The sequence below is a fragment of the Sorghum bicolor genome, chromosome 3, assembly GCF_000003195.3.
Source record: "Sorghum bicolor cultivar BTx623 chromosome 3, Sorghum_bicolor_NCBIv3, whole genome shotgun sequence".
Classification (NCBI taxonomy): domain Eukaryota; kingdom Viridiplantae; phylum Streptophyta; class Magnoliopsida; order Poales; family Poaceae; genus Sorghum; species Sorghum bicolor.
The window spans coordinates 57323723-57342109 of NC_012872.2; the positions used below are offsets into that span (position 1 = coordinate 57323723).

Sequence of the window (18387 nt, forward strand, 5' to 3'; positions counted from 1 at the left end):
GCCTTCTAAGGCCCACTAAGGCCTTGTTCGGTTTTACATGACCGTTTAGGATTAAGTTTTCACTCGGGCGAGGAATTAATCTGGATGATAGAGGATTCTGTTTCATTTCGAGGCATGGAGACTAGAAAAAAAGAAGCCAGTTTTAGTTTTGGGTCAGTTTTTGTTATAGGTCAGCCCGAAACAAACGTATATTTTAGTTCACATCTTAATCTACCTGTGAATCTATTTCATAAAACGGTTCTGAAGCCGGTGTAGAAATTCTGCCAAAGTCTGCCTTAAAATTGCCGCGGGAGCTATAGGACGATCCTGAGACCTGAACAGAATCTCTTTGAGCTTAGTGGCTCCCCGTTCAAATCGGAGGAAGCCTATTGCCCTAATCAAATCCCCTACTGCTAACGAATAGTATCCCTCACCGACCTCAATTCCATCCCGACCAAAATCTGCAAAACCCTCCTCTCCTTCACCTTCCCCTTCCCTTCGGTTCGCGGACAGTCCAAAAATCCCCTCCATCGATCTCTCCCTCCTCGAGCGGGATCGGCGATGGGGGGCTGCTGCTGCGGCTGCGGCTGCGGCTGCGGCTGCTTCCTCGACCGAAAGCCTCCGCGGGAAAACCCGATGGCGGTGCATCGGGAACAGCCCATCCGGCGCGGGTCGAGCGCTGCCGACTACCCCTCCCCAGCACATATGGTCACGTACAGCGAGGTCAGTCTCCGGTTCCTGCGATTTTCTCTTCACCTGCCCGCATTGTGTTGTTTCAAGTTTTACCCTCGGGGCTGACGGCTGCTGCCGATGTTTGCAGGGGCTGGGTGCTGCGGAGAGATTGAACGCTGGGTTCCGGACGTTTAAAAAGAACGTCTACGAGTGAGTTTGCTCTTACGGTCAAGGAATTCTTCACCTGAATTTGAGTTTGTTCCTGATTCAGTTCGTTCTTCTGATTGGGCCGTCGTTGCAGTCAGAACCCAAAGTTGTTCGGCAAGCTCAAGTCTGCCCAGTCTCCGAAGGTATTTTGGCACCCATTGATGCCTGAAAAAAAAAACCCTGTTCGTTCAACTGTATTCAGGATGTGTTCATTCATCAATGTGTGAATTTGTTAAGCATAACTACATACCGATAGTTCAGCCAAATAGAACATTCTCAAATAAACTAAAAACCGAACAAAATGTCTGGTTATTCTGTTGCTGCTTCTGCTTTCTCTAGTCCTAGATAGAAATCGAAATTCTGGTCTCATAGTTTTGGAAACCTTATAGGATACTAAATGAAATCCCACAAACAAGAATTAACCTGCAGTTCTTCAGTTCAGAAGTAGGTCTTTGAAACAAAAGGTTAAAGGTAATATGTAGCTTTAGTTTTGAAGCAGTTTGTGCTGGATCACAGACCAGCATTAGCTTCTCCTCCTCATGATACTACAATGGGTGCCTTGTTGGTCGCACGGGGTCAAATTTTAAACATGGCAATCTGTGTGTTGCTCACATTACAAGAATAAGCTGATGATAACTTCAAAATGCAATTACACCCATCCAAAACTGGTTATATAACATAAAAACTGCAATCATGCCCACCTTCCCGCTTCACCCTGCATACAAATTCTTGATGGGACAACAAACCTTGTTGTCTGGAAGGTCGCTTTTGTGGTTGGAGCATTTTGCCAAAGGTGGAACTCCAACAATAATTAATACACAAGAAAATTGTGCATGTGGTGGTGTCTGATACTCTGATTGCCTGTTAAACAGGTGTTGTGCATGTGGTGGTGTCTGATACTCTGATTGCCTGTTAAACAGATGACGCAAATGAGTCTTTTCACCCAAATCATGACATATTGTCTATTTGGCAATTGGTCTTGTCCTTCGTGTTTTAGTTTATTTTACACTTCACAGTTCATATGATTTCATACATTCTGTGAGTTTCTGTAACATAGTATCTGCAGATGATCAGTTTGGTCAGCTTGAGATAAGCAAGTAACCTACCTGCTGCGTCAGGTGGGACTTGGAACCTGGAGCTCCACCAAAACAATTAGCGCCTCCTACCAAGTTGTAGTGTTTATGGTCTGATTAGTGTTTGTAATATGTTCATTCACATCATCATTCATTTGATGAGAAGGAGATACATAAAGCATACATGAACAACTTTCACTCATCTTCTGGATGTTAGGCAGGAGTGGATGTGAATCATTCAATGTCTATTTACTTCCTTGCTGTGTTGCGAAGGTCCCCGAGAAATCTATAGTCAAAACCATTCCATTCGGAAATCTTTGATCTCTATAAGGTTCATGTTGTGCCTTTTTTTCTCCTCTCTGATTTGATGGTTACTCTGTTATTTCTCGCAGTACATGGTGTTTGCATGCTCTGACTCGCGTGTTTGTCCATCAGTGACCCTTGACCTAAAGCCAGGAGAAGCCTTTACTGTCCGTAATATTGCCAGCCTAGTCCCAACCTACAAGCAGGTTCATGCTTATGGAGATTATTTTTCATATTTTATTTTCAATAAGTAATAATTCTGGCCATTGCTTTTGGAGATACAATCAACTAACCTGGGCATTCATGTATGACAACAGAATGTGCACTGCAATATCGGTTCAGCCATCGAGTATGCTGTGACCATCCTCAAGGTGAGCTTCTCCCTGTTGTTTTTAAAATGCCTAACACTAAAACACCCATTTCGCATTCATGTGTTTGGGTTCATTTGTCAATGAATGTGACAGTCTTGTAAGAAAAAAAAAAAATAAAGACGATAAAAATACAGTGCCACCAGACTACTTGTGCTACAGGATGCTGTTGCACTCCTCCCTAATTTTTAGCATGATTTGGGAAGTTTTTTTTTTCATGTGTCATTTATCTAATACTTTATGAATAAACCTAAATTTATAGTTCTCTATGTTAGAACCGCGGTGGTAACTATACTTCCATTAGCTATATCAAAATCACTGAAATTTGTGCAGAGGAATAAAATCTACAATGGAATGATACTGGCAGTTATACTGTATATAGTCACATAAATTGCCCTATTATGAATTATAAGAGATTTATTCTTCTGTCCATGGAAAACAAGTTGATGGACACCCTATTTGCAGGTTGAGTGTATTGTGGTTATTGGTCACAGCTGCTGTGGTGGAATCAGGGCACTCCTCTCTTTGAAGGAAGATAGACCACACACCTAGTAAGTAGTCATCTTAATCTTGCTCCAAATTGTCTGTCTCCACTATGTTTGGTGATAAAGAAAACCATGCATAATTGTATGTTACAAAGAGGCGTAGAAAAAACATGCATAATTGTATATTTCCTATAAACATATGTGAGCTTTGAGTTGGCTTGAGTAATTAGGTACTGTGCTAATATATATTATCTAAGCATCTTTGATACTCTCTTTTATTCTAAGTTGTATTCTGTTCATTTGATGTCTTAGCCACTTCATTGAAAACTGGGTTAAGATCGGTCTGGATATCAAGAAGAAGGTGGAGAGAATACATGCCTTTCTGCCTTTTGATGAACAATGCACCAAGTTGGAAATTGTGAGTGTACTAAAAGTTTGTTTTCAGTGCTTCAGTTTGCTGATTTATTTCTCATTGCTAACCAAGTTAGTGAAACCCCAGTGCTAACTGCTAGTTGTTTCTCAATTGGATTACATGCTGATCATTTTTTGCACTTTTTGAATGGCATGCAGGAGGCCGTCAATTTGTCCCTTAGAAACCTGAAGACCTATCCATTTGTCATGGATAGATTGGCCAAGGGAACACTCAAACTCATTGGTGCTCGCTACGACTTTGTTTGTGGCACCTTCCAGACTTGGAATGCCTGACAGCTGAAATTCTGAAAATTGTGGTAAGATGTGTCTGTATATACAACCCTCAGTACGCATACAACGGTGTGCTGTTTTAAGTTAAATAGCAACAAATACAACGGTGGCATTTGTACCCTGCAGTGTGCATTGGGTACTTATACGGGTGCACCAATTGCCAGAGACATGTATTTTAGGCTTTTAGCTGCTGTAGAAGTGTAGATATTACAATTCGTGCTGCAGATAGAAACTTGGCAGATGGCAGATATGAAAAAGGAAAGGATGAAAGGTTCCACGTGGAGTTTATAAATTTGGAACGGGTGTAATTTTTAGGCTGATCTATTTCTGAGAGGCTGAGATGAACTTTTGTGCCTGTCCAATTTGAATCAAAAGAACTGTATATGATCTAATACCACCGTAGCAACAGAAACTTGTGATCAATGTTGTGTTTATAGCATACCGATGGGATGCGTGTCCAAATCCTAGTTGTTGAACTGACTGCGATTGGTGCCGGTATCAGTTGACATTTTGGTAACCAAATGTTGTTTAAATAGAATTTTGCAGCTCATAATCCTGGAGCTGCTGCTCTCGTTGCCTCGTGGTACTTTCGTTAACTCTGCTTCTAGCAGGCTTGCAGCGGGTCGCAACTCGCAGTGCGAAGGCGGATAAGATGAGTGGGCAGCGGGTCGGCTGTGTGCCATATTGACATACTCTCTCCATATTTGAAATTGTTGACGTTCTAGGCAACCACCCAAATTTTGCAAAGCTTGACGTTCTGTACTGGATAGGAGCAAATTTGACGCAACTGCCCCCACGAGCTCACCATATGAACTGACAAACTTTTTTAGATAGAGTGCACCCGTATCCTATTTTAATAAGAGTAAAGCAGGAAAAATACTCCCTAATTAATCACTCCTTGGTTACCACAATCATATCCTAAACGTCAAGAATTTCGGATCTGGAGGGAGTATTGTCATGTCGTGATCGTGCTGGCGTCGTGCTGGAACTCCGAGTCACGATCAATTGGCCTGAAAATTTTTTGTCACATCAAATCTTATAACATACTAATATGCATGAAGCAATAATCTCTACACCTAAAAAGATGAGAGTGGAGACGTCAACCACAGTCTTCAACGTGCCTTCTCCCCATGCCACCCCACCCACAGTCTTCAACGTGCCTCCTCCCCTTGCCACTCTCTCAGCAGTCAGCTTTTTAAAAACCAAAGACTTCTGCTGTGGGGAAATGGATGTGGAGTCTGTTTGTTTGCGTTTTTTTCAAAAACCCAAAATCTTGAACAGCCCCCCAAAAATTTTTTAGTTTTGGTGTTTACTTTTCAAAAAATTTTGCAAAATTTTTCAGATTTTCTGTCATATTGAATCTTGCCGTTTTCTATTGTGTAGAGATAGTAATTTTGACGTTTTGGGATATGAAAGTATACAATAATGGTAGCTCAACTCTTAGTTGTTTTGATTGTATAAAGCATTAAATATAGATAAAAATTAACTAATTGCATAGTTTATATATAATTTACGAGATGAATCTTTTGAGCCTAATTATTCTATTATTGGGTAATATTTGTCGAATACAAATGAAAGTGCTACCGTGTCCATTTTATAAAAAAATTGAAACTAAACAAGGCTATTTAATTTTACAAAAAGTTTAGGGCCAAAATATTTTGAACATGATTACTTCCCAAATACAAAATAGCAAAAAATTTTGCATTTGACTCAAAATATTTTGGAACTAAACAAGGCCTAAACAAAGGCCTGGTGAGACGACATGATGGCGTAATAGTGTACTTCCTCCGTCCAAAGAGAGTGTCGTTTTAGGTTTTTGTGCTACAAGTTTGACTCGATTTATAGAAAATACGTGTAATATTTATTTCTCTAAATAAATTTGTTAAAAAATCAGACTTAAAGATCTTTCCAATGTTACTAATTATATACTATAAATATTAATATTTTTTACTATATATTTAGTTAAAGTTATTTTTCGAAAAGCGCAAGCGACACTTATTTTAGGACGGAGGGAGTATTCCACAAGCAATCTGGTCCCAGTCTCCTCGAGCATAGAATCGATATCGAGATATATATATATATATATATATATATATATATATATATATATATATATATATATATATATATATAAAGTATAATTTTTTTTGAAAAATTTTCGCGTGGTAAGATCTAGAGTATCTTAATATGAGTATATAAACATACTCAAACCGATAAACAAGTATGAATACATACACAATGTAGTTTATTGAAGATGAGAGTAACTACACGTACGTGTAAAAAGGAATCTCTCTCTCTCTCTATATATATATATATATATATATATATATATGGTCCTAGATGCATATTGGCAACACCCTCCAAAACCAACGGTTGTATAATATTCAGCGCGTGGACATGGCGCCCACCGATGTGTTTGGTGGCGCTGCGTTGCTTGTACCAAGATGTGTCTATATGTAGTTCGTAGGTGACATTCGTACATCATTTGATTTAGGATGTAGTTCTTAGCTGACATTCACACATCGGTGTATTTTCTATTTTTTGTAGAGCTAAAAGAATTAACAATTACCACAAGCAAGTTTAGTTCTTGATACTAATAGTTGTAGTATGAGGGTTGAATTTTTCTACTCACCTAGAGATATTTTTCTTCGCAATTATATTAAACATATATTTACGGTTTGCTGCAGGTTTAGGTGGTGAGGAGAAATCGATGTGGAGAAACATGCTTCCAAGAGGCATGATTTCTTTGTGTCTTTGATTGGGGAAAAAGTCTAATAAGAAATGCCTATTCATTGCGAGCACCAGCAGTTCTCTAAATTTAGGTAAGAAAATTTATAATAGGAGTTGAGTGGTTGCTGTGCACTGGGTGTATTTTTACAAGAGGTCCAAATATGAGGTTGTTATAGCACACAAAAAAAAATGAAGCTAGGACAGCATACTATGGTCAAGATGGATAAGTTGATCTGAAAATGGCTGACACTTCATGGAGAAAGTGTGCTTTCAACTGGATGTATGCAATACTATGTTATAATTATTGTTCAGGCACAGAGGCACTAATCTTTGTTTTAGCCAATGAAATTCTATTGTGTAGAGATAGTAATTTTGCCGTTTTGGGATATGAAAGTATACAATAATGGTAGATCAATTCTTAGTTGTTTTGATTGTATAAAGCATTAAATATAGATAAAAATTAACTAATTGCATAGTTTATATATAATTTACGAGATGAATCTTTTGAGCCTAATTATTTTATTATTGGGCAATATTTGTCAAATACAAACAAAAAGTGCTACAGTGTCCATTTTATATAAAAAAAATTAAAACTAAACAAGGCTATTTAATTTTACAAAAAGTTTAGGGCCAAAATATTTTGGACATGATTACTTCCAAAATGCAAAATAGCAAAAAAATTTGCATTTGACTCAAAATATTTTGGAACTAAACAAGGCCTAAACAAGGCCTGGTGAGACGACATGATGGCGTAGTAGTGTACTTCCTCCATCCAAAGAGAGTGTCGTTTTAGGTTTTTGTGCTAAAAGTTTGACTCGATTTATAGAAAATGCGTGCAATATTTATTTCTCTAAATAAATTTGTTAAAAACTAGACTTAAAGATCTTTCCAATGATACTAATTATGTACTATAAATATTAATATTTTTCACTATATATTTAGTTAAAGTTATTTTTCAGAAAGCGCAAGCGACACTTATTTTAGGACGGAGGGAGTATTCCACAAGCAACCTGGTACCAGTCTCCTCGAGCATAGTATCGATATATATATATATATATATATTTTATATATATATATATATATATATATATAGAGAGAGAGAGAGAGAGAGAGAGAGAGTTTTTTTTTACACGTACGAGTATCTACTCCGACGTGAGATACACGCACGCACGCAAGGGTCGGTGTCGCGGACGTAGCTAACGGAGAGATCGGGAGGTGCGGCCACGAGATGTCGGGCCCGTTACCTCCCTTAACGGGTATCAGGTTAATGGATATCTAAAATATTCAACTGACCCCATATAATCTAATATATTTGTCGCGGTGATTCAAGGCTTCGAGGATCAAGCTAGCAAACAGAGTATGGCGGCGCATATATGTCTATACAATAGTTTTCACCTGTATGAGCTGAGAGTACACGAGTACATATGTATACATATATCAGAGTATGCGTATATACGTATTATACCTATTTGAAGGAAGTATGCATATAAATTGTTAGTAGCATTTTCCCATCGAGTATGCATGCCAAGGCAAGTATATACATATATGTATTAATTTTTAAATGGCCCTTTTTTATTAGTATATACTCCATACGGAGTACGTGGAAAATTTTCTAATTTAGCTACTTTAGATTTAAAAATAAAGTACGTGTATATGGTTACATATACTTAAAAGACAAAAAGGAGCATCAGTGCATACACTTACTGATGAATGTATGATTAGATATTATATACAACTATACAAGGTAAAAAGGAGTATCCGTGTATACATGTCCATAATGGGTATGCTTACGAGCTCATACAGGTGTGGTACGGTGGCCTCATCGTTTATAATTGAAATTAACAACCCGAGTATGTATTCATACTAGATTCGAGGACGTACATGCGTTCCTATTTGAAGTACATGTATATACTTTTTTAATCGTAACAAGTATGAACTGATACTCGATATTGTAGCAAGTATCAACTGGTACTCTAATGTGTGTACTTTCCTTGGCATTTAAAAATTAATAAAAAAGGGGAAAATGTATATACTTTCCTTGGCATGCATACTCGATGGGAAAATGCTACTAACAATTTATATTTTATATGCATACTTCTTTCAAATAGGTATAATACGTATATGTGCATGTATACATATATATGTACTCATACTCTCAGCTCATACACGTGAAAACTATAGTATAAACATATATGCGCCGCCATACTTTGTTTGCTAGCTTGATCCTCGAAGCCTTGAATCACCGCGACAAATATATTAGATTATATGGGATCAGTTGAATATTTTAGATATCCATTAACCTGATACCCGTTAGGGGAGGTAACGGGCCCGACATCTCCAGGCCGCAGCTCCCGATCAATTTCCATATATATATATATATATATATATATATATAGTCCTGGATGCATATTGGCAACACCCTCCAAAACCAACGGTTGTATAATGGGATCTTTAATTCAGCGCGTGGACATGGCGCCCACCGATGTGTTTGGTGGCGCTGCGTTGCTTGTACCAAGATATGTCTATATGTAGTTCGTAGGTGACATTCGTGCATCATTTGATTTAGGATATAGTTCTTAGCTGACATTCACACATCGGTATATTTTCTATTTTTTGTAGAGCTAAAAGAATTAACAATTACCACAAGCGAGTTTAGTTCTTGATACTAATAGTTGTAGTATGAGGGTTGAATTTTTCTACTCACCTAGAGATATTTTTCTTCGCAATTACATTAAACATATATTTACGGTTTGCTGCAGGTTTAGGTGGTGAGGAGAAATCGATGTGGAGAAACATGCTTCCAAGAGGCATGATTTCTTTGTGTCTTCGAATGGGGAAAAAGTCTAATAAGAAATGTCTTTTCATCGCGAGCACCAGCAGTTCTCTAAATTTAGGTAAGAAAATTTACAATAGGAGTTGAGTGGTTGCTATGCATTGGGTGTATTTTTACAAGAGGTCCAAATATGAGGTTGTTATAGCACACAACAAAAAAATAAAGCTAGGACAGCATACTATGGTCAAGATGGATAAGCCAACCAATTAGTAGCGTTGTAGCGTGGCTGCAAACCAAACATAAAGTTTTAGATCACTCCGCCTGCAAGGACTACAATAGCCACGGTTTAGGAGCTTGAGAAGGCCGCATTTCTTGGAATATTGATTAGTGCTATTGTTGGTTTGTTGTTGCAGCAAAGCGGTGCAGCGAACTGTAATAGAGTTTGGCTGATGTTCATTTTGGTGGATTTCGATAAGGTGCATTTAACATTTTATTTCCACATACCAGTAATGCAAATCAATATATCATGTGTTTTTTAACTTCATTATTGGTGCCAATATTGTTTCAAAAACTCTTCTTATGGGAGCAACAAATCAAATTAACATATGTTTTTCATCCGTAGCAACGCACGGGCATTGGCTAGTATAGATAAAAAAATAATTAATTACACAACGCCAAACAAGGTCAAACGCTTCCAGTTCCAGAGTTCCAATTGGGAATTGGGAGCGTCATGCCGGACCGGGCCAGAATCCGCGCCGCCTCCCCAGTCGCGGCGCGCCCTTGGCTCGCCTGGCGTCGGCGTCGCGGCTCCCGAAGTCCGCATGCGCCATGCGCACGGCCCAAATGGACACCAACCAGAGAACACCGCCGCACATCCCGCGGCGTTTCCTTTCTTCGGATGGCGCGTCACGGCGTTTTTTTTTCCCCATCAGAAATCAGAAAATTTATATATATACAAACACCGGACATGCGCCCGGGCGCTCTTCCCTCCTCGCCGCCCGCGTCGCGTCCTCCTCCTCTCCACACCGATGCGGCCACCACCGCACGTCGCCACCTCCCCGTCGGCCGCCTACCACGCCGGGTCGTCCCGGCGCCGGCCCCGCCACCGCGGCGGAATCGGGAGCGGGATGACGATGACCGTCTCCTTCTGCCGCGTCGCGGCGCTCGTGTCCCTCCTCGCGGCGGGCGCGGCCACGGCGCTGCTCACCTTCTCCCTACCTTCTTCCCCCGGCGTGTCCACCACGAGGAGAACCGACTTCGCCGGAGCGTTGCCAGTCGCGAACGAGACGCCGCCACTGCCGCACTTGTCGGCACCCGCCACGCCGCCCCCTGCTCCGCTGCTGCCCCCGCCCGCCGTCAGGCCTCGAAAACGAGAGGTGAGTCAGGGCCCTGTGCTGTGTCCGTCCCCGTGGTTTCCTCGATCTCGTAGTGGCCTGAAATCCGTCTGCACGTGTCTGTTTGTGATCAGCCGTCGTACTGGAGGATGGCGCCGGAGGTGGCGCTGCGCTACGCCAAGAAGGAGATACGGAACGCCGAGCCGGTGGTCGACGACCCCGACCTTTACGCGCCTCTGTTCAAGAACGTCTCCCAGTTCAAGAGGTAACCGACGGTTCCTGTCCAAGTAATGGTGGATGCATGCCATGCGTGGTTTCTTTCCATCCTCCCAGCATGGAGATGGAGGAGGAGTTTCCAAGTTTTCCGCGTGCGTTTTGGCATGTTTCCCTGCATCATGTTGCCGTTTTTTGCTTTGGTGAATTGTCCCCGAAATTTGAAACAATCGCGATTCTAATCTTGGTGTGACGAACATCACATTTTATGCTCATTTTATTTACTACCGAAAGTGATCCCGTGCATTGACTAAACGCATCATAATTGTAGCAAATGTGATCATCATCCAGGAGCTATGAACTGATGGAACGGATACTCAAAGTTTACATTTACCAGGACGGCCGGAGGCCCATCTTCCACACGCCTCCCCTCAGCGGCATCTACGCCTCCGAGGGCTGGTTCATGAAGCTCCTCAAGGAGAGCCGCCGGCACGTCGTCGCCGACGCCGGCAAGGCGCACCTCTTCTACCTGCCCTACAGCTCCCAGCAGCTGAGGCTCACGCTCTACCAGGCCGACTCCCACAACCTCAGGCCACTGGCCGCGTATCTCAGGAACTTCGTCAGAGGCCTCGCCAACAAGTACCCGTTCTGGAACCGCACCAGAGGAGCCGACCATTTCCTTGTCGCCTGCCATGATTGGGTAAGCTAGCTCGCTCTTTAATTTGAGTCTTGTCTCGATCCATATATACAGAGAAATCGTCAATCGAGCTCAAGATCGAATGGATCGTCATGGTCCTTGCTTGGTTCTTGCAGGGACCTTACACGACGGCCGCGCACCGCGACCTCCGCAAGAACGCCATCAAGGCGCTGTGCAACGCCGACAGCTCGGAGGGTATCTTCACCCCAGGGAAGGACGTCTCCCTGCCCGAAACGACCATCAGGAACCCGAGGCGGCCGCTCCGGTACGTCGGCGGCCTGCCGGTGTCCCGCCGGAGCATCCTGGCGTTCTTCGCCGGCAACGTGCACGGCAGGGTCCGGCCGGTGCTCCTCAGGCACTGGGGCGACGGGCAGGACGACGAGATGCGGGTGTACAGCCTGCTGCCGAACCGGGTGTCCCGGCGGATGAACTACATCCAGCACATGAAGAACAGCCGGTTCTGCCTCTGCCCCATGGGGTACGAGGTGAACAGCCCACGCATCGTGGAGGCGTTCTACTACGAGTGCGTGCCCGTGATCATCGCCGACAACTTCGTGCTGCCCTTGAGCGAGGTGCTGGACTGGAGCGCCTTCTCGGTGGTGGTCGCCGAGAAGGACATACCGGACCTCAAGAAGATCCTGCAGGGGATCTCGCCGCGGAGGTACGTGGCCATGCACAGCTGCGTCAAGCGCCTGCAGCGGCACTTCCTGTGGCACGCCAGGCCAATCAAGTACGACCTCTTCCACATGATCCTGCACTCCATTTGGTTGAGCAGAGTGAACCAGGTTGAGCTCGAGGGTTGAAATTAATGTAGTGTCAAGCTTGCTTCATCTTGTCTTACGGCAGCTTGCCTACTATGTTGTATAATACTGTATAATATATACAAACCAGTAAGGTTCGTCAGATGTTTGAGATCGAATTGAGATGGTTTTGTCAAGATCGCTTTAGGAATCGTGCAACTGTTCTTGGTTCGGTACAAGCCTTCGTGGTGTCTTTTATAGATGGTCACCGGGCCGGGCCTGTGTCGTGCTCTTGCTTGACCTTCAACCCAAGGCACGGTCTATGGGCTGTTTGACCGTGCCGTGCTGTCCATTGGGCACAACCATTTTCACCGGGCCGTGCCGGGCCATGGCCCGTGTGGCAAAAAAAACTTAGAAAATACATAATGCTCAACTTTAATTCACATTCACACAGACACAGTTCACAACTTCAAATCTACAATCACACAACTCATAGCACAACTCCCAGCTCACAAAATCATATTGAATTTCACATTCACATAATCACAACACAAGATAAAAGGAGACAAGATTATATGAAAAGGAGACAAGACAAAATGATATTCAAGAAGAGGGTGAGGAAAGAGACAGGCGAGGTCAGGAGCGGTAAATGGTGGCGAGGTCACCGGAGTCGGATGCGAGTGGCGGTGGCAGACCGAGATCAAGACCAGGGAGGCGAGGATTGGGGATTTTGCGATTAGGGTTAGAGGAACGAGGGGACTTATAAATGGAGCAGCGGACGACGGTGAGGTCACCGGAGATGGAGACGACGACCGCAGAGGATTGTCGGAGTCGGATGCGAGTGTGAGCGACGGATCGAGGAGAGCGAGACCGGGACGCCAGGTAAGAGCAAGAGTGAGACCGGGAGCGGAGCTGCGGAAGCGATTAGGGTTAGGGTTACAGGGGGCTTATATATAGATGGGTGTCGCGGCTTCTCCCTTCGTGGGCTGGGTCGTTGGCGTCGTGCCTAACCGGGCTGGCCGTTGGCGCTGTGCCATGCCCGGGCCGTGCCACGGGCCTGGGGTGCGGCCCAGGCACCTCCCCACCGGGCCAGGCCGTGCTTGGGCCAAGCCAAAACGCCGTGCTTTGGGTCAGGCTAGCAGGCCTCGGGTTGCATGGCGCTATATAGCGTCTCCTAGTGTGTCGTTGCTCACCACGACAGTGGATTTCCTCATGCATCAAAAAGGAGTGTCACGACTCACAAGCACATGGACACATGGTGTCTGCTATTGTGAGCACGTACATACTACTACGAGCATAGGTTGTCATCAAATCTGTAAATAGGTTTAATTTTTGCAGGTTATTACCATATAACCCACCAAATATATAAGACTATTCCTATATTGGTATTTTAGATTTCAGAACTTTTATTTATTATTAGCTCTAGTTGGTCGAGGACTAGAGAAGCTTTCTAGTTATGAATCGGGTATAAACAACTGGGAGTAGGGGTGTCTAGTTATAATTCTAAATACGCTATTTCATGTATGTGCTAAATTGTTATGTTTTATGTGGAAACAATCTTTCTCTAGCCTTTGGCATTGAGTTCTGATGTATTGGGTGTATCCATTTTTATCAAAGCTTCCACTTTTATGCTTATCCTAATTGTTGGTTAGTTTATGCATGATGAAAAAGAGCCTTATAATGATCTTAGTTGAATATTTGGATAAAAAGAAGAATAAGATTCCATCGAGGCAACTATGAATTTGATTGAGTTTCCATTTGTTGTGGATTTGTAACCACGACTAGTGATTAGTGGTCGGCTTGTGGGACTTTGATGGTTAACACCCAAGGCACGACAAGAGGGTTTATCCTAGTTTGGACGTCAAGCGCTACACCCATAAGAGAGTTACTTCGTGTTAGAATGCTCAAGAGAGTTTATGATTAGTGGCAGCAAAGTGAATCATTAGATTGATTTAGGGTTTGATGGATTAATCGTTTTGGCTTTTAAAAGGTCTCTTGGCCATCTTTATATCTTCAAAGGACAAGGAAAGTACAAGAATTAGGTTTCGTAGCTTCTGTGATCATCAAGAAAGCGCTAGGGTTCTATCATCCTAATCTTCGAGGCGTTTGGTGTGTTACCAATTCATCCGTGGTTGTGGTTGACAATGTAGAACCGCTAGTGTGGCCACTTTTGTAGATAACAGAGGTAGGCTTTTGTCATGTTCGGATCACATCGTTCCACCATTCCTTGGTTCACCCACATGCTAGCATCCCTCACACACCAAGGGAGACGAAGCCCTGGAGGATGTTGACGCGTGGGTCTAATGTGCCCCTTGTCATGTCCCGTTATATCTTGGCCGAGAGTGACCCCTCATCGAGATAGGCGGGCAACCCCTCACTAGGATGGGAAACAATATCCTAACAAGGTATTTCCTCGAGACCTTCTACTAAATCTCTTTGGTCGTACAAGACCCCCGGGTGCCGGGGATTTAAACATGCCCGACTCTAGCCACGTTCCTAGTGTAGCTTTTATTTTTTTGAGAATCTTCTAGGCTAGCTTTTCTCGGTCAGAGCTCCCTAGCGATGAAGGGCCGAGCCCCATGAGTTGTGGTTTGTATCCAATGGTGGCACGCAAGTGCACCCACTGGGTGTGGCCCTCGACTAATTATTAGAATTAGTCTTGGAGTTAATTACGTCATGATGGTATTAGGGATTTGTGTAACCTTAATGTTAGGTATTCGTCCTTGTTGCTCGACCAAACAATCTTTCGAATTGGTCGAGACACAAGATTATGGTCCCTTTACGGGTTCACCATTGGATTTGAGATGATTAGTACTAATGACTAGTCAAGAAAAAAATAGACATTTGAGATGATTAGTACTCCTATATATAAAAAAAACAAAAGAAAAACATTCTATTAGCCCTTTGATAATAAAATCATAAAAGTGTGGTCCTGATGTACCAGTACTAAAAATAGCGCGTGTGTTCCGACTAATTCGCGGCTATAGTTACTCCAAAATTTACAACTAGTACTGGATTCCAACAATAATAATGTCAGGACAAGCGTGTCAGGCTCAGAGCATGCTGAAGAGATTAGCCGTGGAGATGAGCGCGTTGAGAGCGAGCATCAGGAACGCAATGAAGGACAGCCACAGGGCGCTGGTGATCTTCCTGTTGAAGGCGTCCGTGCCGAACCTGGACACCCACAGGTCGTTGCGCGACGCCGCCGCCGACGACGCCGACATGAGCAGATACGCCAGAGCCTGGTCCAGGAACAGGCTGCAGTAGTAGCTCGACATGCTCCGGAATATAAACCTTGGTGAGATCAGGCGCCGGATTTCGCCGAACGATTGCGCGATCGAGTAGGCGCACACGATCACGTTCACCGCCACGGCGTACCTGCCATACATTCGCCAAATAGACGGATTTTTTTCGTTATTTATTTTGAAATTTCGTTTCAAAAAAAAAAATACTCGTTTTAAAATGTTCTTGTAACAACTCCTGTTGCCGTCAGGAACGGACCCGAGGACACGTCCGAAGGAAATGTGCAAAACGCGTGTTCAAGCTAGTGGCGATCACTGATGACTGACCTGTACTGCAGGTGGTGGGCGTAGTAGTCGCCGGCCCATCCGGACGTGCGGGCGCTGGCGATCACCGAGAAGGCCGCGAGGCTGAGCACCGCCGTGGCCAGGCGCAGCGTGACCGACAGCTCCCTCCGCTCGCCGACCGCGACCGCGGCCGCCACATCGGGGGGCACGGATCCCCCGTTCTCCACCGCCGCCGCCGCCGCGTGCTGCTCCTGACGCTGCTGGTGCTGGTGCTGGTGGTGGTCGAGCCGCTGCGCCTTGCCGATGCCGAGGTGCAGCGGCGACGTGACGGCCTCCTCGACCGGGTTGAAGTGCTGCACCGCGATCGTAGCCGTGGCAGCCGGCGACGACAGCGGCAGCTTCGTCTCTGCCGCGCGCTTGGGCGTGCTCTGGCCGCTCCTGTTGTTCTTGTTGTTGCTGTTGTTGTTGACCACGGGCGCGGCCGCGGGAGTCAGCGGTGACGGCGGCGTCGGCGAGGGAGACGGAGAAGGGGAGGAGTTGGTGGTGGCGAGCGACCTCTGCGACGACGGCGACCGGGCGAGGCCCGTCAGGCGGAGCTGCTGGCGTGCCGGCGCCGCCGTTCCCGTTCCCGTTCCCGCTCCCGCCGCCGCGGCCTTAGCGCCCCCTTCTTGTTCTTCCTGCCCGTTTTGCCCGGTGGGGGTGCGGGGGCTGGGCGGCGGCAGCAGGAGGCGTGGCGCGGCGAGGCGCATGGGCGAGAGCTGCGGGCTCTTGGGCGGCGCTGGCGCTCCTCCTCCTTCCCTCCCGTCGCTGGGGAAGCTGGCCTCCTCCTCCCGCGGCGACCCGTCCGCCAGAGACGGCGCCGGCGTGTGGTACTCGTCCCCCGGCTGTGACGATGACGGCGACGGCGGCGGGGGCGTCTCCAGAGGCGGCGGAGGAGTGCGCACGCGCCGCGGCGGGGGCGTCTCCAGAGCCGGAGGAGGAGTTGACACGGGCAGCGGCGGCTGCGGCGTCTCCAGAGGCGGAGGAGGAGGAGTAGGATGAGTAGGAGTAGGCACGGGCGGCGGCGACCTCACCGGAGCCGGCGTCCGTGGCGTGGACGCCATGGTGTGTGTGCCGCTGCCGCGCGTGGCGGAAGAATGCAAGGAAAGGAAGGGAAGGGATCGGGGAGGAAAGGAGTTTGCCGGGTTTTGTAGTATGGGAGGTTACGTGTAGCTTTCCCTGTTTCATGCGCTTCTTCTTTCCTTTTCCTTTGGTTTCCTCGTCGCATTCCATTTTGCTCTGTGGAACTCACTCTCCTCTCCATCTGTTGTGCTGCCTCTACGCAGAGCACAGTGGCAACTCCATTCTAAACACAGCGGCCGCCGTTACGGTTTTGTGATTAGGGCTACGAATTCACGATGATTCCGCTTTCATTGATTTGGTTTGGCGGCAAAAACGGGCGTTCGTTTCGCTTTGGGATTATTCGAAATTCGAAAATGAGGAGAGTGGCCACGCCATACCTACAGAAGAAGACGCTCTGGCGGTTCCGTTTCTGATCCTGGCCTCGTCGGTCGTCCTGCAACAAGGTGACACGCATAGATCCAGACACGTACGTAAGCGTGCGATGCACGTCAATCACAAACGTTGGACATCATGCCTGGGCTGGCATGGCACCTGCAAATCATCTCGTGATGCAATCCTAAAATAATTGCTGGCGTCCACGTCGCCGGTAGGCGACTGGGAACCGTCTCCTTCGATGGACGGGCAGAAATGGGGGCAGCAGTCAACTTTTCATATTCTTTAAGGCCTTGTTTAGTTCCTCAAAAATTTTGTAAAATTTTTCAGATTTCCTGTCACATCGAATCTTTAGACGTATGTATGAAGTATTAAATGTAGATAAAAATAAAAACTAATTGCACAGTTTGGTCGGAATTGACGAGACTAATCTTTTGAGCCTAGTTAGTCTATAATTGGATAATATTTGTCAAATACAAACAAAAGTGTTACTATTCATATTTTGCAAAAAAAAATTTGGAACTAAACAAGGCCTTGATCCTCGATCTTGTTTTGTTTGCACAACTTGGATATAGGAGTAGGGGCAGAGGTCCGAAGAAGACTCGTCTAGAAATACAGACGCCAGACCCCAGTCCACCACCATGCGTGATGATTATTCGATGATCATGCATGTGGGTTTAATCCAACCACGTAACCAACAATGATGCTTGTCGATGTCCTTTGCTGGTTTGACATGTACGTCCTGGATTCCGATAACAATCTTTGCCTCCTACTATTACACAGAATCCACTGGAAGAACATATTATCTGCAGAAACAGCATATATACTACGAAGGAGGAATAGGAAGCACGTATAGCTACGTGCCTCGCATAATAAGATTTTGAGGTGCTTTGTTCCCTAAGAGGGCCATGACAAAGGATGGTCTACATAAATTTTAGGCACAAGAAAAGAATTTGCTTCAAAGTGGGACCTGACAACAGAACGTCGCAACGCATTGTGGTGGCGACTGGCAAGCAGCGCATATTCCTGCTACTCATGTCAGTCAATCAGTCTACAACGCGAGAAGTTGCCATGTTTTTTTTTTAAGAGC

At 45.1% G+C, this 18387-nt stretch overlaps 3 protein-coding genes across 4 annotated transcripts; 2 read left to right on the forward strand and 1 right to left on the reverse strand.

Moving 5' to 3' along the window:
* Window positions 270-4225, forward strand: LOC8058220 (carbonic anhydrase, chloroplastic). The gene is made up of 8 exons (XM_002455988.2): window positions 270-702; window positions 800-861; window positions 953-1001; window positions 2324-2440; window positions 2552-2605; window positions 3068-3153; window positions 3400-3505; window positions 3658-4225. The coding sequence occupies exons 1-8, from the start codon at window positions 541-543 to the stop codon at window positions 3790-3792; spliced, it is 771 nt and encodes a 256-aa protein (XP_002456033.2). The 5' UTR covers window positions 270-540; the 3' UTR covers window positions 3793-4225.
* On the forward strand, window positions 9798-12459 carry LOC8058221 (probable glycosyltransferase At5g03795). 2 transcript variants are annotated; one of them, XM_021457021.1, is made up of 4 exons: window positions 9798-10668; window positions 10761-10891; window positions 11237-11539; window positions 11653-12459. In XM_021457021.1, exons 1-4 carry the CDS (start codon window positions 10023-10025, stop codon window positions 12337-12339), a joined length of 1767 nt encoding a protein of 588 aa, XP_021312696.1. In that variant the 5' UTR covers window positions 9798-10022; the 3' UTR covers window positions 12340-12459. The 2 variants fall into 2 exon arrangements, with proteins under 2 accessions (XP_021312696.1, XP_021312697.1); XM_021457022.1 differs by having other exon boundaries at window positions 10338-10668; window positions 11191-11539.
* On the reverse strand, window positions 15099-17269 carry LOC8058222 (CASP-like protein 4U1). Its single transcript, XM_002458172.2, has 2 exons — window positions 15846-17269; window positions 15099-15654 (listed from the first exon to the last, which is right to left on the reverse strand). Exons 1-2 carry the CDS (start codon window positions 16904-16906, stop codon window positions 15330-15332), a joined length of 1386 nt encoding a protein of 461 aa, XP_002458217.1. The 5' UTR covers window positions 16907-17269; the 3' UTR covers window positions 15099-15329.